Consider the following 21,643-nt stretch of genomic DNA (forward strand, 5'->3'; position numbering starts at 1 on the left):
TCACTCCCGACTCCATTAATCGCTATTTCCACCGGGCGGACGCTGAATGCCCACGCTGCAGGGCTCTGGATGCTGGACTAGTACACATGTTATGGAGCTGTCCAGCGCTCGACTCATATTGGCGGACGGTGCATGGAGCGTTACGTACTTGCGCCGGCCCGCTGGCGCAGCGAGATTGGCCCGCCTGTCTGTTACACTTGTTTCGTAGAACTCCCCCCACGAAGGTTGCCTCTCGTTTCCTCGACCTGGGCCTGATTGTGGCGAAGCGGTTAATTACCAAGCGCTGGAAGGCGGCTGAACCCCCTCGGGCGCAGGCGTGGCGGAGTTCCTTGCTAGTGTGGGCGGGGGCGGAGGGTACGGCTCTCTTGCGAGAGGAAACGTTAGGCCTCAGACACACACCCATAGCGAGTCAATGGGATGTACACTTGCAGGTCCTGATGCAGCTGAATGGGGATGCCCTGGGACTCTGTGGGACACATACTGCGGAGCCACTTCCTGGTGGGGAGGGGAATGGAGGTGAGCCTGGGAGACCCACTCTGGGGATTGGCGGGGAGGTCCTAGCCTAACCGGGAGGATGTACGGACACTGACATTTGCCTCTCATAGTATGATATGTCGCGGGGGATGGGGGGGCCGGGTTTGGGGGGGGATGGACCCGGGGGGGGGGGGTATCCTGAGGGTCGTATGGTCTAAGATCGAACCTGCTGCTGTTGTTCTGTTGGGCTTCTGTTGTTTAACCTATCTTCTTTTATTTAATTTCGGTTGTTACATGAATCTGTTCAACTGCGGGCGGTGCCCCTGACACTTACTTGTTTGCATTAATCCACGCCTCGTAGTGGCGCTGGATCTTGCGGCTCACCGCATTCACAATTAGCGGATACTCCTCTGAGTACCGGACTCATTGCCTGTGGGATATTACATTCATGATGTATGCTATGTCTATATCAACAAATGCTAATAAACAGATTTCATAATAATTGAAAATGTGTGTGTTCCTGATGTGAATGCAAGCAATTCTGATGCTGGGGGGGGGTTTAGGGGTGTCATTGAACATTGTGAGAAGGCCACATTGCTTACATGAGATTGACAGTTTGGGGGTAAAGGTCGACTTTTACCTTGATTTGTGAAATATTTGGGGAGACTCATTCAGCAAGTTCACTCTTGGGGTGTCTGTCGGAGTGGTTTGATCAAAAGAATCTGGGAATATTATTGGATCCCAATAATCCAGAGTAGGTCATTTTAAGAAAAGAATATTTCAAAATACTCTGAATTGATGTTAATGTATGGGACAGTGCACACCCTTAGGTGTACCAAAGGAAATTAGGTTTATTTAAAGGATTTGTGCACAAAATTTGGTTTGGCAACATTCCCTGTCCATCAGTACACAAAGTTCGTAGAGTGCCTTTAGCATTTCGGTCTGAATTAAAAAACTAACTGGACAATGCTTTTCCACAAGATGTAGTAGGACCTATAGATAGTTGTGATCTGATTGTCTTGGCCCTCAAAGCTAACTGGTCATTGCGCATGGGTCTGGATTTATGTGATTTAAAATTCTCATATATGGATGGATAGACATCCTCTGCCCAATATTACTGAAATGCTGACTACTCTCAATGGAGGGAACATTTTCAGTTTATTGGATATAACCTCCGTTTACCATCAGATTATTTTGCATCAGGATTCAAGGCATCTCACATCCTTCATCACCCCAGAGGGAGCATATCAAATCAAACCCATGCAATGTGGTTTGACCTCAGCTTCTTCAGTCTTAGTTTATTAAGAGAAATTGAAGGTGTCACAGCCTTTCATGATGATGTACTGGTTTATGGTTGTGATCGGAAGCAGCATGGTGAGAGATTGCATTCAGTGTTGTCCATTTTAAAGGAAAGAGAAGTCACTCTTATTGAAGATGAATGTAAATTTGGAACTCCGAGTATTGACTATTTAGGGTACAAGTTATCCGCCAACTTAGTAAAGAATGAAGTAGCTCATACTATTCCCCTGAAAACTTTAGACAGTCATGATGAGAGTGTTATTATGACAGATGCCAGCAAGAAAGGTTTGAGGCGGTATTGCTACAATGAAGAGAAGGGAGAGAAGAAGTGGCTGTGTTTGCCGATAGAGGTCTTAAAGGGGTGGAATCATCTTATTCTGTTGTGGAAAGAGAAGCTTTGGTATGTTGGTTGGGGATCAATTACTTGATACCATAAATGTGGGGCACACATTTCACTGTATGTGTTGATCACACAAAACTAGTTGATCTTTTCACCACAAGAGGGGAAGGAAGAGCTGGTCTGAGAATTGCCAAACAGCAATATAGACTACATGAGTATGCTTATAGTGTGTAGTATGTACCAGAGACCAGGACTTTTCTGACTGATTGTCTGTCATGTCTTCTGTGATGTGACCAAAGTAAGGATGATTTCAGTTTGGATGATATGGAATCTATCTGCACAGCGGAAGGGCACTCTGAGGGTGCCATATTACAGGATGAGTGGTTTACCTTGTGCAATCAGGACAAAGAGCTGATGGAAGTAAGAGATGGCATCCTTCAGTGGTGGATCCATTTAAAGTCAAGGAAACAATTGAGTAACCAGTAAAAAGCATCTGTTTGAGGAGTTGTCCATAGTCAATGGTGTTCTTTTTTTATAAAATGTGCTGCTTGTGGAATGAGAATTAAGGTTCTGTCCTTAGCTCATGAGGGGCATATAGGGATGACACAGGTTAAAATGAGAAATAGTGAGAATTTATGATAGCCAGGACTTGACAAAAGTGTTGAATGTTTTGGGTGTGATTGCATATCCTATGTCATCAGTGACAAAACTCAAGTCACTGTCCCCAGTCCAGTTGAGGCTATAAATGTTCCTAACAAAGCTTGAAGGACGTTCGCCATAGATATTACAAGCCCTCTTATTGTTTTGGGGGGTGTACATGAGTATGGTATTGTAGACATGGATTTTTACAGTCAATGGCCAGAAGTTAAATTTGTAAAAAAAAAAAAGGTCAGCAGTTCTGAGCTAAATGAATTTTTGGAGTCTGTTTTTGCAGGGGAATACATTCCAGATGAACTCCTAATTGACAATGGGAGTCAGTTCATGTTTTCCCAGTTTGTTGAGGTTTTAAATCACATAGGGGTCAATCATACCAAGACTTTGTTGTACCATCCCAGGAGTAATGGTCTTGTGGGGAGATTTAATAGTCATGAAAGATGACAATGCACAGCTGGCCAAGGCTAATGGGTTAAATTGTGTTTTTGAGCAAAGGAAACTTCTTTGGGCTGTGATTACTTCTAACGCTCATATCTTTTGTGTTTTTGAGGGGCAGAATTCCTTTGTCTAAGGTGTTGGGGAGTGAATGGAGGTATTTTCTATTTCTAGGACCAAGATGCAAAATGTGGAAAAGGAGATTGGTGTTGTAAAATAGGTATGTTGGTAAGAGTGGAGGGATGTTAAAGTGTTGGCTGCAGATTTTGTTAGAGTCAGGATTTCTAGGATTTTACCCAAGACAAGTTTTCTGTGCCGAAAAGAGTCATGGAGGTGAGGAAGAGCGTGGTGAAAAAGGAAGATGGAGAATGGTGGAATAAGGATAACATTTCTATAGTTCATGACAGAAATCATGGTGATCTTAATGATAACAGGGAACATGAAGCGCAATGTGCTACTTATGATGTGAATAAGGAAGGTGGAGGTCCTCTGGGAGTGCCTGGGGAGGAACAAAGGGATGCTACTTGTCGAATGAGAGTTTCTCAGAGGAAGAGTATGGATCCAAATGAGTTTGATGATTTTGTTATGAATAACGTGTATTATTATTTTGCTGCATGTTCCTAAGTGAAATTGTTCATTTTGGGAAATGTAAGAAATGTTTTTTCTTATTTGTCATTTTTATGTTATAATAGTGGACTAGTGAATGACATGTATTCTTAGGTCGATACTTAAGAATTTGTATATTTTTTACTCTAAAAATTCTCATTCAATTGTTTTTATTGTAAAATGTTTGTAACTTTTCTCTGTTTTAGTTGTGTGCTAAAAACTGTGTATGGGTGAAGGTGTGTTGAATTGGTTTTCTTGTCTTGTAGAATATTGGGATGTTTCTAAGGAAATGGAATGTCAATTAGGAGGGAATGCAGTTGGTGATGGTGTGTGTGGAACTTTCTACCAGCATACTATGTATACAATTACTGTATAAGATTATTTCACTCTATTTAAGTAATGTTGATGGGAATTCAAGTGATAGTGGGTTTATGCAAGAAGTGTGCCATGTTCTTAAAAACCTCCATGGTTTACCTAATACTTTTGCCCCTTGAATGGGTCCACTCGGCAACGGAGTTTCCGGTGTTGAGTGTCTTCCTTTCAGTACAATGTGTAATTCTCCTTGGAATGGGTCATTCTCCCAGCCTCCTATTAATCGGCCACCCTATTGTGAGCAAGAGTACACATAGCATTAACTTTAGCATGTAGGCATGGTAAGTAGAAAATACATACAAAGATTCATATTTCAAACTCATTGCACACACAGCTATTGCCCCATTATTTACAAAACACATGGTTTTACACATTTTTTTAAAACAGAAAATCACTAAGGCTGCAGAGGTTAAAAAATCACTTTGCACATGGAACCTAGCTGCAACAGTTCCCTCCGGACATTTTATCAAAACACCATTGTGCTCACAGGTACTTCCTACAGACTCACAGTCGATTGGTAGAGATATTTTCTTACATTCCATTACATGTTTTATAAAGAATATCTCTTTCCCAGGATTTTTTTTACACACTTTACACCAATGCTATTAAACTATAACTATCGTGATTTACATAACCATCAGGGAATGAGTTCACCTGACATCCAGTGTTGCAGGAGTAGGGTGTTCTTTAAAAGTTCTGGGCTAGATTCTGATTGGAACCAGTGGCGGCTGGTGACATTTGAAAATGGTGAGTGTAACATTAGAGTCGTACTGCACTGCGGCGAGAGAGCGTAGCAAGCGAGCCCGAACAACCTACGGGGGCTTTGGGGAGATTCTCCCCCCAAGAAAATTTTGAAAAAAGAGTGACAAATGGTGCATTTTCAAGCAAATTTGAGGAAGCAGGTAGGTTAATAAGGCAATTAGTGCTAGGCCTAATAAACATAGATCCATCAATGCATAATAAAATCTACTGGAGGCTGCGCAGTTGGAGAACAATCATTGCAGGTGGCTAAAATGACATAGTCGAACTACAAATACCAAGAGCAGCTTTTGCAAATCCCCATGTCTTATCTCTCCCAAATTCACAGTCCCCTCACAATTTTTTTAATCCATTCATTAGCTGCAATGAAACAACTTGTCAACCTAGAGAAGAGTTAGTTTAGCAGCAGCGCAGTAGAACAGACCCCGTTAGTATGCATGGCCTTATCACCTGAATGCAGAATACCGGCCACAGATTGCATGCTGGGGAAAAAGGGCACTTTTACATCCATAAATGCTCATTCAGAGACTAATTTGAGGGGGTGTTTTTCGGTGCTCAGCACCAGCACTTAATTATCAACACTGGCACTTAAGTCAATCCCCCGCAAGTTGGTGATATTAATCTATTTGTGAGGTAAGCACTTTAGCAGAGAATTAGACACTTCGATATACATTAACAGTTCATAATACCAGCAAGTGCAGGCCATTCTTACAGTTTTGAGTGGAGGACTGTAGCATACCCTCCGGAAACAGTGTTAGCACCTGGACTAACAGGCCTTAAACTGCTTGGATGTGCCTTGAAGACCACATCAACGAGGCGCTTTGTGCATTTGTCCATTGCACGTCTGTCATTGTTTCGAAATAATGGGACTGAAATGCTCAGGGTGGCATACATGACCGTGCAACCTTCAACTCTGGCTGCAGTCCTTTTCATGAACACACACGAGGCATGCGTGGCTTGTTGTTTGCTTCTAAGAGTACCGGGTTCCCAAGACATGCTGTGTTTCATGCTAATGTGGTGCTATGGTGTTGTGACATGATATGGGAGTTCGTGTGAGTTTCTGTCTGCAAGTAACAATAGTCTCGATTAAAGTAAGTGTGTGATAGATGTGCCTAGGGAACGGGAGAGGCACTGGTTGTTTGGTGGACTCGTGCGTGCGCACATGTGGTTGTGAAATAGGAACTGTTGCACTCTCAAAGACTTTGGAGGCTGCTTGTTGGCGGGGCTGAGTTCTTGAAATGTGTGATGCTCACAAGTGTGTGCCCTGGTGGGTTTGTGTCTTCCATAGGAATGTGCATTGACGGGCGTGTTTCTGCACCACACATTAGCTAGCTGCAGGAGGATTTAAAATGCCACGACGTATAATATCCTACGTGAGGAAACCCTTTACCTAAGTTTAGTGCGGTATAAGGTTGAATAGAAAAACGCATCAGCGCTTTGAATGAACGGGATTGCCTTGCTCATAAATACCATTAGTACTTTTCAGTTTTGAATGCGAGGTGCGTGTTAAGGACTGCCTCTGAGTGAAAGATGCCAGAAAGAGGTGAAAAGTGGAAATTCGGAACAGAAAGTGAAATTGCCTCATAATAGTGAAGTAGTGTTGCTACACTCGTGAGGGTAGTGAGTCAGAAGAGATAACTGAGAGACCCCCACACACACTCCATAGCATTACAACTCCCTCACAACCCTCCCAAACACGGCAAGGTCAGGTGCGGCCCTGGGACACATTAGCATTAAAAGTACGTTTTTGGGGAGGTGTAGTCCTCGTGAGAACCACATTCACTTCAGGCGCCATGCCTCTCTGCTCATTTCTTATTCTGAAGGCTGCTAGTTTTCTGCCTTTCTTTCCACAAGATACCATGATTCCCCTTGCCCTAATTTTGAATATTGGTCACCCTTAAAACACATAAATAAATTCCAAGGCCAGACCGCATGTGTTCAAGATGGCATGGGAATCAACCCCGTAACTTTGTAAACACCAGAATCTAATTTGAAGCAGTACAAACATTCATTCATTTCTACTCCTCGTTCCAATATGTGTGGAGCTGTACTTGCAGCCTCGTTCTGTGGAATTAAGAAGTCACCGAAAGCTTCGCACTGATGCGCGTGATTACCAAATTTCAGTCACAATGCATTTTAACATTAATGAATTCTGCAATAAAATAAACATGCATGTGGGAACATAGGCAAACATTGTGTCTCCCCAAAGATCCAGAGGGGAGGGCGCGGGTGGGGAATAAAAATAAACAAATGAAATGTTACCTACCTTACGGCCGGGTACCGCGCCGCCTCTGCTCCTGGGGTGTAATGGTGCAGCCGGGTCCCGCCGCTCCCGCGTGTTCCTGCAGGAACAGGAAGCAGCCAGCAGGCAGCCTCCCTCCCCTACCCTAAGCCAATCACAATGCTGCAATGGCAGTGTTGTGATTGGTGTGGCGCAGCGGAGAGCGCCCCTGCCGGGCGCCTAAGGGGAAGCCATTTTCTTTATGTAGGCTGCATGCAGCCTACATGGAGAAAATGTACAGTGGGCATGACTGCTTTGGTTGGCCCTAGGGCCTCAAGCAGGACCGCCCACCCACCCGCCCCCAACCAGGCACTTCTGCTTCCCCGCAATGCGAGAAGCAGAAATATAAAATGGTAGTTTTACCATTTTATTTTTCTGCCTCTCGCACTACGAGAAAGCAGTGGGGCGATGACCCCATGGAGGATTCGCCACTGATCGGAACTACAGGTTGCTTTGTAGTTTTCTCACTGCCTCACATAGGTCCCTGGATAGATTCTGACAGTTTAAACCTGCTGAGATTTATCATAGGGAAACACTTGTAAAATAAGGCAAAACATGCTAAATCTGGTGCAATAAATGCCAATTCTGCATAATAGTCTTCTTTTTCAAGTTGGAAATACCTCACCCCAGGGTAATGGTATGTGCCAGGTTTGGTACATAGCCCTCCCTATTCTTCCTAACTGGTAATGAAGACTTTGTCTGAATTACAAATGTGTGCCACCTTGAGGCACCCTCAAACCTGTGTTTCCCAATGTGCTGCAATTATGACTAGGTGAATCCTGAGGAAATTTAATAGGTGAAAATAGTGAGTGAAAGCCTGGACATGTGATTTTCGGGAAGGAAGCCCAAAAGTTGGTCCCCATTGCATTGGCTAAATCTTACATTAGGTCCTATTTATGGCACCATTACATTTAGAGCCCCAGGCCAGCATTTCAGTATTTATCAGCTGTGAAAAATAACATTGTTTACTCAGAGGCACTCGTAATAGAGGCCAAAGACCAGGGTGCGAGTAGACCTGGAGTCATGTGCAGATTTATGAAAGCATAAACACAGGGAAAATATATAACCGAGCAACATGAAGAACAAGCTTTGGAATAGATAATAGGTCTCGCTTTTGGGACCTTCTAAGTATTTAGTTATGCAGCACAATATCCTTGGTGCAACCACATCAACTGTTGCGTGGCTAAACACTTATAAGGTCCCAAAGGCGAGACCTATTGGCTATACTAATGCTTGGTGTGGTTGTGTGTGTGGTTGTGTGTGGTTGAGTGTGTGTGGTTGTCTGTGTGTGTGTGTGTGGTTGTATGTGTGTGGTTGTGTGTATGTGGTTGTATGTGTGTGGTTGTATGTGTGTGGTTGTATGTGTGTGGTTGTGTGTGTGGTTGTATGTGTGGTTGTGTGTGTGATTGTGGTTGTGTGTGTGGTTGTGTGTGATTATGTGTGTGTGGTTGTGTGTGTGGTTGTGTGTGTGGTTGTGTGTGTGTGGATGTGTGTGGTTGTATGTGTGGTTTTGTGTGGTTGTGTGTGGTTGTGTGTGTGTGGGTGTATGTGTGGTTGTGTGTGTGGTTGTGTGTGTGGTTTTGTGTGGTTGTGTGTGTGGTTGTGTATGTGTGGTTGTGTGTGTGTGGTTTTGAGTGGTTGTGTGTGTGTTTGTGTGTGGTTGTGGTTGTGTGTGTGGTTGTGTGTGTGGTTGGGTGTGGTTTTGTGTGTGGTTGTGTGTGTGGTTGTGGTTGTGTGTGGTTGTGTGTGTGGTTGTGGCTGTGTGTGTGGTTGTGGTTGTGTGTGTGTGTGTGTGGATGCGGGTGTGGTTGGGTGTGGTTATGTGCGTTTGTGGTTGTGGGTGTGGTTGTGTGTGTGGTTGTTTGTGTGGTTGTGGTTGTGTGTGGTTGTGTGGTTGTGTGTGTTTGTGTGTGTGTTTGTGTGGTTGTACGTGTAGTTGTGGTTGTGTGTATGGTTGTGTGTGTGGTTGTGTGTGTGGTTGTGTGTGTGTGGTTGTGTGTGGGGTCGTGGGTGGTTGTGTGTGGGGTTGTGTGTGTGGTTGTGTGTGTGTGGTTGTGTGTGGTTGTGTGGTTGTTGTGTGTGTGGTTGTGGGTGTGGTTGTGTGTGTGTGGTTGTGTATGGTTGTGTGTGTGTGTGGTTGTGTGTGTGGTTGTGTGTGTGGTTGTGTGTGTGGTTGTGTGTGGTTGTGGTTGTGTGTGTGTGTGTGTGGTTGTGTGGTTGTGCGTGTGGTTGTGGTTGTGAGTGTGGTTGTGTGTGCGGTTGTGTGTGTGTGACAGTAATACTAAAAGCATCTCAAAATAAAGGAACACAAACATCGAGTTGTAAGTCAAACTGGCGCAGCAAAGCATTAATACAACAACAAAACAAACAAGATCACTTAGCAAAGACTGAGTGCTGATAATTGATACACACAGCCCATCATCTTAAGTGTTCGATTGCAGCCAATGTGCACTCAAGCCTGCCCCCTCCTTGTGAGTTGCACCCCATATTTCATGAGTTGTAGCTCCTGCACCCACCATAGCGCTTTGAGATCTAAAGCGCTACATAGGTCTATTCGATTAACCAGTCGCCAACATGCTGTGCTTTTAAAGAGAATGTGACAAAAGTTTCCAGCTTCCTCATCATGTCCTCATGAAAGCGCCAACAAAAGGACTCCCTGAATGGTGCAACGGACATGAAGCAGCCACTGCGATCAGAAATAAACACTGTGAACGTTGTCCAGTTTCACAGTAACATTTCCTTAATGTTTTTTAAGTCACAAAACAGTAATACTAAAGGCATCTCAAAATAAAGGAACACAAACATCGAGTTTGTGGAAAGAGAAAGCACATTGTAAGTCAAACGGGCGCAGCAAAGCATTAACATAACAACATGTTCTTTGATGTTTGATGTTCTTTGAACGAGAACATCAAAAGGGTGCGGCGAAAATGATCGCGGGCGAAAGGGAAAGTTATTGCGGGCTCTTAATGAGCATGACGAGGTTTGCCAGTCTCTGCTCCTAAGCGCGCGCCCGCGCACTGTAGCTCTAGGCTGGCCATGGTAGCATTTTTTGAGCGCTCGCTAAAAGTCTCGCCAGACCAGCGCATGCGCTGGGTCAGGCGAGACCTAAAAAGGGCGTTTGTAGACCAGGATTATAAGGCGCGATTGTAAAAGTTATGGTTTTTAAGTTGAATGTAATGCTAGTTTGGAGCATGTGCATCATAACTGTGTCTTGATCAAATGAATTATGTGATTACCCTAAGCGTGTGGACACCTACACTGAGAAATGAAACTCTATATAAATGCAAAGTAATGCTGGTATTTGAATTAATTCAAAGCATGCGGAGTTGCTATTCTCTTGGGCAGACTATTAGTAGCTTTGCACTGGTGGGTTGTGTCATCAACCAATTACCTCCTTTGATATGCTCTCCGCTTCTTATGTTACATAAACAGCATTACGAGGATAAACAAGCAGTGTCAAAGCCAATAGACACTGGCATGATAACGCATCAAGAAGCATGTGCACGCCTATCCACCAATCTTGGAGTGGGTTTCGTTTAGCAGAAGAACCATTCCAAGAGGACTGCTGATGCACTCAGACACAGGTGCGACATGATCTATGCATGGTGACACTTGCACATCCGTGTGTCATGTCGCATAAGGCCCTTTTAAATGTACTGTTCTAATATCGTAGACGGGCATGGTAAAATGTTAAATTAAAATGGAAAATTGCACTCAAAGCAAGAATAAGAAGGTGAAAAAAGCTCAAAAATAACAAAAAAGGTACCATGCCCAGGGGGATGGGGAGCGGCATGAGGACCACTGTCTGGAAAATCAGGAAGCAGGGGGAAGGAAAAGAGAGTGTGCTTATGCAGCGATTCAGAGAACATAGCAGGAGAGGACAAGGAAGAACATGCACTCCTATGAAGTGCTCAATAGCAAATAATAAAATAGAACCCTTTAAGTGTACTGTGGAAGAATATAAATCATTTAATCACAACACTGTTAGGCGACCTGCAGAGCGGGGTAAACTCAAGAATAAAGGGGAACGCCATCAAATCAAAAGCAGAAAACTGAGCTAGACATCAAAGCCATTCGATCATGCGCAAAGGGCTGACCCAAAGCCCACTTCGAGCATATGCTAGGTATTAGACACAACGGGACTTGCTACAGGCAACAAAAGCTGTCTAAAGCTGAGACCTAAAACCAGTATAGGTGAGCAGAGATTTATTTTACGTACTGTAAATCTCTGGAAAAAAGACCTTACTGGGCGAGTGCTGGTATTGGGACCGCCCGGGCTGGGGAAAGAGAAGAGGAATCCAGCACCTTAGATACAAGGGACTGGGCAAGTCTCGCTCAACCTCAAAAAGTGACCATACCATAGCATAGCTGTCAAGTTTTCAAAATGTTTATTAGTGGCATTTCCATGTTTCGAAAGTGCATATGTGTGACATTCACTGCCTATGGGTGACACTCTGGGTTACACTTTATAACCTGTATTACAGAGCAATTTTGTTGAAGTAATGAGATAAACTTCATGATTTAACCCCAGTTGCTTTATGGTTTCTGCAATGTGTGTGAAATTCATATGCTCCTGTAGAAAGCCAAGAAACCTACTTCTTGCACTGTGGAGCGAGGATTGGCTTCTGCCTTGTACCTACATCATGACATGGCAAGGCATAAACTGAAGTGTGACAAGCAGCTCTCTTTGGACAGATAAAGACTCCGCATGGCATAGTTTTGAGACTTTTATCAATAAGGCATGTAGCTTGAACACAAAATACGTATGTCATAATGGAAATTCTGCATAGTTCAACTGCAAATTCTGAGAAGGTTTGTCACTACACTGATGGAGATCCGCAGTCTTGAGGGTTCGAGTACCAGGACAGATAAGGATCATAAATCCCATTAATGGTGACAGTCTAGGACTGCTGAGACTGAGGGACAACAGGGAGCGTTTTTTTACAGTACCAGCTGCATGTACGCCAACGTAATGTTTGTAGCTGACGGCTGGAAGGACTGTTATGATCTTAAGTCAATTCATATTCTGAGTTTTCTTGGCTCCTGTAACAAACAAAATCTTAATTCTATTCTACGATCTAGGCATATTGGGAACGTTGGTGGGTGAAGCCTGCACTCTATACTACTGAGGTTAAAACAGTGTTACTGTACAAATACTAGTGTTGGATCTCACTAGCAATTGGGGACTAGCAACCACAGTGTACACCCATGCACAAGCTTGTGAATGTGCATTCTTTTTGTTCTTCACATAGTCGTGAGCACTGTAGTGTCTAGTGAGTTAGCAATGACTGAACCATTTTGACTCCTGATGAACTCCGTAGACCTATAATGTAGGTGTTAGAGCAGAATGCAATGAAGGCTGATTTAGAATGTTGGGTTCGTGGTTACATGCAGAAGAATAAAGACGTGTAATACTAAGCTCTGTGTGTGGTGTTGTCATTTGTTGCCATCCAGGATGTGGAAGACACTACAAATGGCCATGAGATAGGGGATAAGTAACCTGAAGATCGACCGTGCTCTTCCAGAGAATTTGCAGTGGTCCAGTCAAACTGTGTGTGTGTCACGTGTGCTGTGGTTGAAGTATGCAATTGGTGCTTTATGCATGTGGAGTCAAAGCAAAGCTCCAGCCGCTGTGAAGCAGTTGACAATAACATAAGCAATACAGAGAATCTACATGTCGTTGGAGGAGAACTTACTGGTTCGGCCATTCATAAAGGTACCAGGCTGCCATGCAAGATAAAGTCATATGTTATAAAGAGTATCTAAGCTGAAGGTGGATACAACCAGTGTTCAAAGAGCAGTTCTTAATCATCGGAAATTACAAAATAACGCTGCAAGCAGAAGCCTTGCAAGGTGGTGAACAACTAGATGTCAGAAAGTGCAAATTGGCATTAAGAAAAGAAGAAATAATCACTTACCAAACCCATTACAGAGAGTCAACAACTGCTGCACGCAGTGAAGTGGTTAAGGAGATGTGCCAATGATTGTGCTAACTGAGCCGTCCATACCCAAAGTGGCCAGCCACCAAGACTGCAGAGTGGAGCTCAGAACAACTTCATAGGTCTTCGAAGAATAAGGAGACAATAGTGACTCTCGGAATAATGACATTTCTAAGATGGCAGCAAAGAAAGTCACATTTCCATGTCGCAAGATCTCATGGATGAGTTGCTACACCAAGTCATTGTCATCCACCATTCGTGTCAGTAAGTTCCACACTGGTCTACAATGCTGCTGCCTTTCTGACACAACCACCAACTTTTGATACCACCAAAAAGCCAAATATTGGCGATAGATAGATAGTGTGGATAGAGGCATTTGAAGATTTCACTGATGCCCTTAAAGAGACTGATAACAGAAAGATTACCAAATACCTCAAAAACCTGGCTGGTGATGGTAGAAAAAGAAGTCATAAGGAAGATGCCACAAACTGATGAAGAAATCACATCTTGTCAAAGAAACTTTGAATCACAAGTTCAATCCAATGCCTAATGTAGTTTACGAAAGATAGATCATTAGTCAAGAATGAAAAAATGTTGGCAAAACCATTGATGAATTTGTGGAGAGTATCGACACACTCATCAAACACTATAAGTTTGATGAACTTAATGATGAAGAAGCTATACATCTTGGAGTTATTGACGGATGCTTGTCAGATTCATTCAGACGACGAATGCTGAGAGAAACTCTTGGTCTGGAGCAAGTGTTAATGGCTGCAGAGCTGAAGCATGCCAATAGACAAGCTGCTGACATGGAGGCCGGAGGTGCCCAGAATGAATCAGTCATGAGTGTGAAAAGCAAACCAAGCCAAAAACTGAAGGACACAAGATGATGTCTACATGTAAAAAAGAAGTTGTGTTTTAGAAGTGGATTTTCATTTCCACATGAAGACAAATGTCCTGCCATTAGACAAATATGTAAAGGCTCCATGACGGGGAACCATTTTGTGACTGTCTGCAGAGCTCAGGAAAAAGCAAGTGCACCACGGCCTGAAGACAAATGGCAGCTGGAACATTCCAGAAACAACATTTGACACACACCTATAAGGCCAAGCTGTCACATCAGTTAAGAAGAATTGACACTGAATGAAGTGGATTGTGATTGAAATCATCATCAATTGATTCTTCTAGATCAGTATCAAGTGAAAGTGAAGACGATGGCTCTGCCATGTCGATGTTTACCTCAGAAAAGCGTGCGAGTGTTGGACTGGCCGTATCAGAAGAAAAATATCAGTCAAGGGAAAAGTCAACATTCAAACATTGCTAAAAAATTACACTGAAAATAAATGGTTGTTTGGACACCTTTCATCATCAACAGTGGTGCTTCGATAAACATTATGCTTGAGGAAAAATATAATGCATTGTCTTTATTACCATGACTGAAGCCATAGAAAACCAAAGTATATAGATGGGATCCATCAATGCCCTTAAAAAGTCAATCTCATTTGTTGCGACAATAAAACACAAGAAAATGAAGGTGCAAGCATTCACCAAATGCTTTAAGGTACAGCATCAAGTTCCTGTCTACACAGCTTCATCACAGCTGCTGATCAAGGACTGCCTTCAGTAAACTATAACATGAATGTTCACTATGAAATAGTAAGTCAATTCCCATAATTGTTTCACGGTTTAGGCAAACTTAAGACTATGAAAGCAAAGCTGCATTTTAATGAGGGCATCTATCCTGTCGCTCAAAGACATAGATGAATTGCTTTTCATTTACAAGATGCTGTTGAAAAGAAATTGAATCATCACTAAGCATGATATCATTGAGCTATTTACTGGTCCCACACAATGGGTTTCTCCCATAGTGGTAGTGCCCAAAAAGGACAGTGAAGAAGCTGTCCACATATGTGTTGACATGTATCAGGCAACAAGGCAACTGAACAAGAGCGACATTTAGGTCCACACATTCTTGACAAGATAGAGCAATTAAATTGTGCAAAGGTATTTTATTACCTTGGTTTAAATAAAGGTTATCATCTGTTGGAACTTGAAGAAAATTGCAGGTACATTACAACCTTTTCTGCACATGTTGGTCTGTTTCTATACAAAAGACTATGTTTTGGTGTGTCATCGGCTGCATAAAGTTTTCAAGATGTCATTCAATGTACCATACAACCTGTCAGAAATGGGTTCAATTATAGTAATAACATTTGTTTTTGGAACTACGGAAAAAGAGCACAATAAGGCTCTAACACTAGTATGTCGTTTTCGTGAGGATGCAGGTTTGACTTTGAATGCAGCTAAATGTAAGTTCCACAAGACAAATTTAAAATTGTTTGGCCGTATCTTTGCTGATGGGGATATAACACCCAATCCTGCTAAAGTACAAGCACTGGCAATGCTGACCCCCCCCCCCAAGATGTTTTCATGGTGCGTTCATTTCTAGGCATGACCAGGTACTATTTCAGATATATATGAGACTTTGCCACTGTAAGTGCTCCTTTGATAGAGGGGACAAAAAAGAATGGTTAATTTCATTGGCCACGTGAATGTGAAAAAAGTTTTAAGAAAATAAAATAAGACATTGAGATTGCTGCTGAAATGGCGTATTTCAATCCAAAGCTTCATACAGAGGTTGCTGTGGAGGCTAGCCCTGTCAGGTTAGGTGCCATCCTTGCACAGCACAGCAGACACCCACATGCTTGAAGGCATATTGTGGCATATGAAAGTAGGAGTTTGTCCTTAACAGAATGTGATTATTCACAATCTGAAAAAGAAAGTTTAGCCATGGCATGGGCTTGTGAACATTTACATGTATTCCTGTATGGAAGGTCTTTTAGGCTGGTAACTGATCATCAGACTTTACTGACTATATTGAGCAATCCAAGGGCCAAGATGCCACCTCACATTAAAATTAAAGGATGGGGACTAAGTTTACAAGAGTACAATTATAACATTGTGCTTTGGCCAGGGAAGGACCAGAATTGTGCTGACTAATTTTCCAGAGAGTCTACTAAGGTCATGATACCCCATCCAAAATGGCTGAAGCCTATTTCAATTACACTGTAAAATCGAACACACCTGCTGCTATTTTGTTAGCCCAGATTATAACACCCTTGACCTCTCATCAGAGATGGTGAATATCAAAAATACAAGAATGTTAAAGATGAACTGTCCATAACTCAGGAGTGAGTTATATTTATATATCGGGGTCAAGAATCCTGATTCCGGAGAGTCTGAGGTAGAAAATGATTGAAGTGGCCCACAATGGACATCGTGGAATCGTTGCCCCAAAATGAGCTCTCCAAGACTAAGTCTGGTTTCAGTATCTCAATGAGCGGCTTGAGAAGGAACTAAAGGCCTGTCATCTCTGCAACTGCCTTTCTGTCAGAGTGAGCCAACACACCTTAACCATGTCAGAACTCCTGAAGAATGCCTGGGAGAGAGTACCCATTGACTATTTCTGTCCACTTGACTATGGACATCACCTGCTTGTGGACGAATACTCACTCCTTTAATTAAGGATCTTTCATCTACTACTAAAGACCGAGTTATTGAGAGACTTGATTCCATCTTTGCGACATGGGGTGTTCCAGTCATGTTGAAATCTAACATGGGTCCACCATTTAACACTCATGAGTTTGAAGATCTCTTAGAGCATCTGAGAATAAAGCATCAGAAGAGCACAGCTATTTGGCAGCAGGCCAATGGACTAGTTGAGCGTTTTAGGAGCACGCTAAATAAAGCAGTGCAGCGTGCTACTTTTGAAAAGCTCAATTGAAAGACTGTGCTGAATTCTACCTTGAAAGCTTATCACTTAACCACATGTGAATGTCCTACTACAATTATGTTCAGGACTTGGTTCAGAAACAAAGAATGAAAGCGTTTGCTGGCAAAAGACGACAATCGAAGAACATCTTCTTTAGGAAAGGAGATCGAGTGTTCGTACACCAGATGCAGAACATAAAATCCGATGCTCCATGTGATGCAGAACCTTTTCAAGTAGTGTCTACAAGTGGACACCTACTGACTGCCCAGCACCCTGGGAAGTGTGTTAACAGAGACTCTTCTCACTTTTGGCATTAAACTCCTTGTTCACCAGATCCACAAGTTAAAGGAGAGATCAGGTTTGATGCAGCAGTGGCTCCTGTTGCCTTTTCAGCTTTAATGCAGATCCTGGACATTGATGGTGACAGCTCCCAGTTTCCAGTTACAAGATCGGGTCTAACAATCTAGGCGCCAAAAAGAATGATCAAAGAGATTTAAGTGTGTAAATGTATATATTGTGTAAAGCAATTAGCAATTTTTCAACCATTTTGGCTCCTGAAAGTCTATGGAGAGCTATGACGTAGGTGTTGGAGTAGAATGAAGATGGATTTAGAAGGATGGGTTCGCAGTTACATACAGAAGAATAAAGATGTATAATACTAAGCTCCCTGTTTGGCAAAGTGACATGCGGGTACCCAGGTTGGGGAAGAGGTTACAAGCACCTTCTCAGAAGTCAGGACAAATCCTACCATCAACTGCATGCAGTAAGGAGCACCTGAAATGAACCCTGTATTTTGGTCCCAATACCGTCATTATTTACTGCACGGAAAAAGTCCTACAGTTGTTACGGTCCCAGCTGCTTACTGTTTAAATTAATGTTTGTACCTGCCAACTGGGAGAAGGACTTACTTGGTACTTGCTGAGGGCTGCAGACTTTAAGGCAGTTACTTTCATTCAGCCAAGGCTGTGGCTATATGTGCCTGGGGGATTTCTGAGGTGCAGATCAGGGCTGAAGGACTTGGGAAAACATCCGTCCTGCCAGTGAGCCAGCCTCCTACATGGTCATAATTGGAAGAAAGCCACCACTCTGGTGGAAGAGGGCCAAACAGCAAGGAAAAACAAATCTGCTGCTTGAGCTGCTTTGGGGCCCAGTCAGACACTGAGTGGTCACAGTGGATGAAAACAACATGCGAGGTGCTGCCCCCCGATCCACACAAGGGCATTGTATGTTTATTATCATGACCCCACAGGACTGGCAAGACCAGTTGTATGCTGAAGAGCTGGGATCAGCTTCATTATGGTAGGTACTGTTCATTCCCAGCACAGCAGGCGCCAGGCACGGGGAGTGATTAATGATAAGTAAATAAAAGTAAACAAGACTGGGAAACACCAGTGTACTCACAAAGCTTGCTTTTCACTGCCCAACAAAGTGCACTCACTGCCTGTGCACTTGGGTCGCAGCAGTAGAGTGTGTCTTGGGGCGCTCCTGGTTCTATAAGATGAGTGAACTAATGTATTCATTTTAGTGCTGTGAAGCGAACACCAGTAGTAAAATGTATTAGCCTAAGCCCTGATTTGTGCAGCTTGGCTGGGCTGCCATACAGCAGTACTTTCCCATCCATTTGGTGCACACTAGAACAACCATTCTTCTATAGAAGCCACTGGATATCCGCAAAGAGGACATAGCTCTACTCTATGCATCATAGCCCTACTCTATCTGTGAGTGTGAACTGCTTAATTCCACTGGGCTAACCCGCCAAGGAGACGTGTGACATTGGTGCCCCTTCTTCCTTAAACAAAAGTCTTGGGCCCCATAGCCCCCTTTGCTTCTCTACTCCTCTCCCTCAACCACCCACCAACTCTGTCAGCCTGGAGCTTCAGAGAAGTGTCACTTCTTCCTTAAATAAGAGTGTCTGGCTCCAGGGACCCTTCTGCTCTTTTACCCCCTCCATTTATCATCCACCAACTCTGCAATCCTGGAACTTTGGAGACAAGTGCTCTGCAGGTGCCAGTAAGAAGACATATAGCTTCAGGTGCCAAGAAAGCAGAAGATTGCTAGATTGTAGGTGTTGTAAAATAGCAAAGGCCTGTTCATTCCTGCATCAGGGCAGAGGAGCCCTAAAAGGCTGCAAGGGAATGGAGCCTGCATGTGCGTCTGAGAGAGTACAGGTGATACTACTGGGTTTTATGAAGATTCACTGCATTGTCTTTTTTAACACTCTCCATGTAATTGGGGGTAGTTGAAGTCAAGCAAGTGGAGGACAAAATGAATGTTCTGGATCAAGTCTATGGTCGACTCCATCAGCTGAGGGTTTTGGGCGGATGCGATGTGCATATGTAATTCAACACTAGACTTAATCTAATGTGACATGGCTGAACCTGCACAGGTCCAAGCACAGAGTTTTTTGCTTTTATTGGATCAATGCCTGGGGTGCAGTTAACGAAAATTGTAACTGGGTGGGGCACTAGTTGGCTGACACAGACAGAGGCATACATGGGACGAGAAGCCTGCTCCAACTCCAGCAAAGCATTATCAGCCATTGTGAGTTGGTATAGACAGGCAAGTGCTGTATGCTGTTGTAGCCTCGCTCTTCTCCTTGGGAGCGAGATCAGGTTGGGTGAATGTGATATCTCACTAAGGTGCAGCCATGTGACATGGTCTGGCCTTTCTGCATGTTCTCAAAAGTTAATGAATAATGAGTGCCTAGTCCGCATTTGCAATTTTAAGTGCAATTCACTGCTAAACATATTGTGCTCTGCGAAAACCACTGCCAGTGTCGCCATTGGCAAACAAGTTGCACATCTGAAAAACGTTATCTATGGGCCTGATTACGATGCCAGTAGAACTTTTGCCCGACTTGCACCATGACGGTAGCAGGACCGCCCAACTACAAGTCGGCGATCCCGCTGCCTGCATTAAAGTGCGACCGCTTTCACGGAGGTCGTATTGTGTATAATTTGCATTGCGGCATGTGCTGCAGGCTGCAGCACACACTGCAGTACAAAATATACACATTTTAAACATCCCTGCACCATGTGGCAGGCACCATGTGGTGCCTGCCACATGGTGCAGGGATGTTTAATGACGTCCATAGCGGAGGGCCAGTGGGTTATTGCTCTAACTAAAGCCATAATACTGTTTGCATCTTTCTGGCCCAGACCTTTATTAACACATGCACTGTTTTTGCTTCCACTGCTTCTTATACTTGCTTCCTGTATTTCTTCTTTGTCATTTCTTGGACAAACTATTTCCTAGTATTATGCTAGAGTTTTGATCTGCTCAAATCTCAATTTAACCCCTGCTTGTTGCCATTCCGCTGTCCATTAATTCACTTTAGGCATATTTCCATTCAAACTTCACCAGCTTTACTTTCAGTGCATGCATATTTAAACTACTGAGCTTTGCGTCATACCCTTTTTTGGCTGAACACATTTGGGAGCATGTTTATCATACTTTCACGCAGCGCAATGCAGCAAGTCACCTTGCTGCGCTGTGGGAAAGAGAAAGGGCAGGAAGGCACCATAATTAACATCATATGGGACATTCCTGTCCTTTCCTTGTGCTGGCAAATGTTTGGCGCCCTAGTGCCAACACAGGGCCCCTTGCACCAAGACCAAGTGTGCCTGCGTTGTAAGGAGGATTGGTTTTGTACAGGAAGGGACTCCAGCATTTTTTCAGTTTTCAACCCAGTGATACTCGGCCTGGGTCCGCAAGCTGCCCTCCTGACCTTTACTTGCGGCCCCCTGGTCAATAGCAGCACTGGACTCGACTCAATTATCAAGAATATGCTAAATAAACAGGCATGCATTTATTTATTTCAAGGTTAACTTGGTTTTAGAAAAAAAGTAACTATGTTGTCATTCACAGCTTGAATTTAAAAACATCTTCATTGTTAAAGACATCTTGTGCAGAAGTTCAAAAATATGACGTCTGTTCAAAATTCAAAAAGTGTATATCATTAACATGCAGAACCGTTTCACCTTAGTACATCAGACTATATCAGCATATGTATATATATTTTTTAAACATGAAATTCGAAACATTCATTCTCCACCCCCACACCCTGAGAACAATGTCAATAGTGGGCTAAGAGGCAAGTTAGTTAACATGCACTCTTTGGGTGGCCTGGGATTATATCATACATGAACATTATCGTTTATTTAGTCAAACACAGGAGTAGGGTTTGAACAGCACCCATCTTGAAACTCATGTATTTTAAGAACCTTATATATGATAGTGAAGAAGGAGGGAAAGTGAAATAAAACAAATGCCTAGGATCACACAATTTAGTTAAGTGGAGAAGCTGGCATTAATCCCAAATTTTTGTTTTCATATCGTGCAATTCAGACATGATAGGAGGTCCATTAGGATGGGGGCCGTGGCATAACTGCTGGTCCAATTAGTATGCTCCGCAGTCGAAATCCGACCGCAGCGGTACGATCACGGCATTTAACATTGCGGCGGTTGCTGCTGCCAGCAGCACCGCCGCGATGTCCAAAAAAGCATGTCCAGCATGTCTCTGCACTGAGTGGCAGGCACTACACAGTGCCTGCCACCTGGTACAGGGACATGTACGGGGTACCCAGTGCACCCACATCCCCCAAACACATTGGGGTCAGTAATGGGCCCCCAGAGACATTCTCCGCATGCCTTTCCATGACGGTTCCACCGCCTCAGAAAGACTTGCTACTACCGGCATCATAATGATGCCA

At 43.5% G+C, this 21,643-nt stretch overlaps 1 protein-coding gene across 2 annotated transcripts in view; it reads right to left on the reverse strand.

Moving 5' to 3' along the window:
* LOC146830895 (fibrocystin-L-like) overlaps window positions 1–21,643 on the reverse strand; it is a 1,171,295-nt gene that overhangs the window by 320,552 nt on the left and 829,100 nt on the right. For both annotated transcript variants that reach the window (XM_085605085.1, XM_085605086.1), the window contains exon 58: window positions 4,283–4,412. In XM_085605085.1, the coding sequence (XP_085461211.1) occupies window positions 4,283–4,412 (130 nt within the window). The remainder of the gene's footprint in view (window positions 1–4,282; window positions 4,413–21,643) is intronic.

This window comes from Triturus cristatus, chromosome 5_1 (assembly GCF_964204655.1).
Source record: "Triturus cristatus chromosome 5_1, aTriCri1.1, whole genome shotgun sequence".
Classification (NCBI taxonomy): Eukaryota; Metazoa; Chordata; class Amphibia; order Caudata; family Salamandridae; genus Triturus; species Triturus cristatus.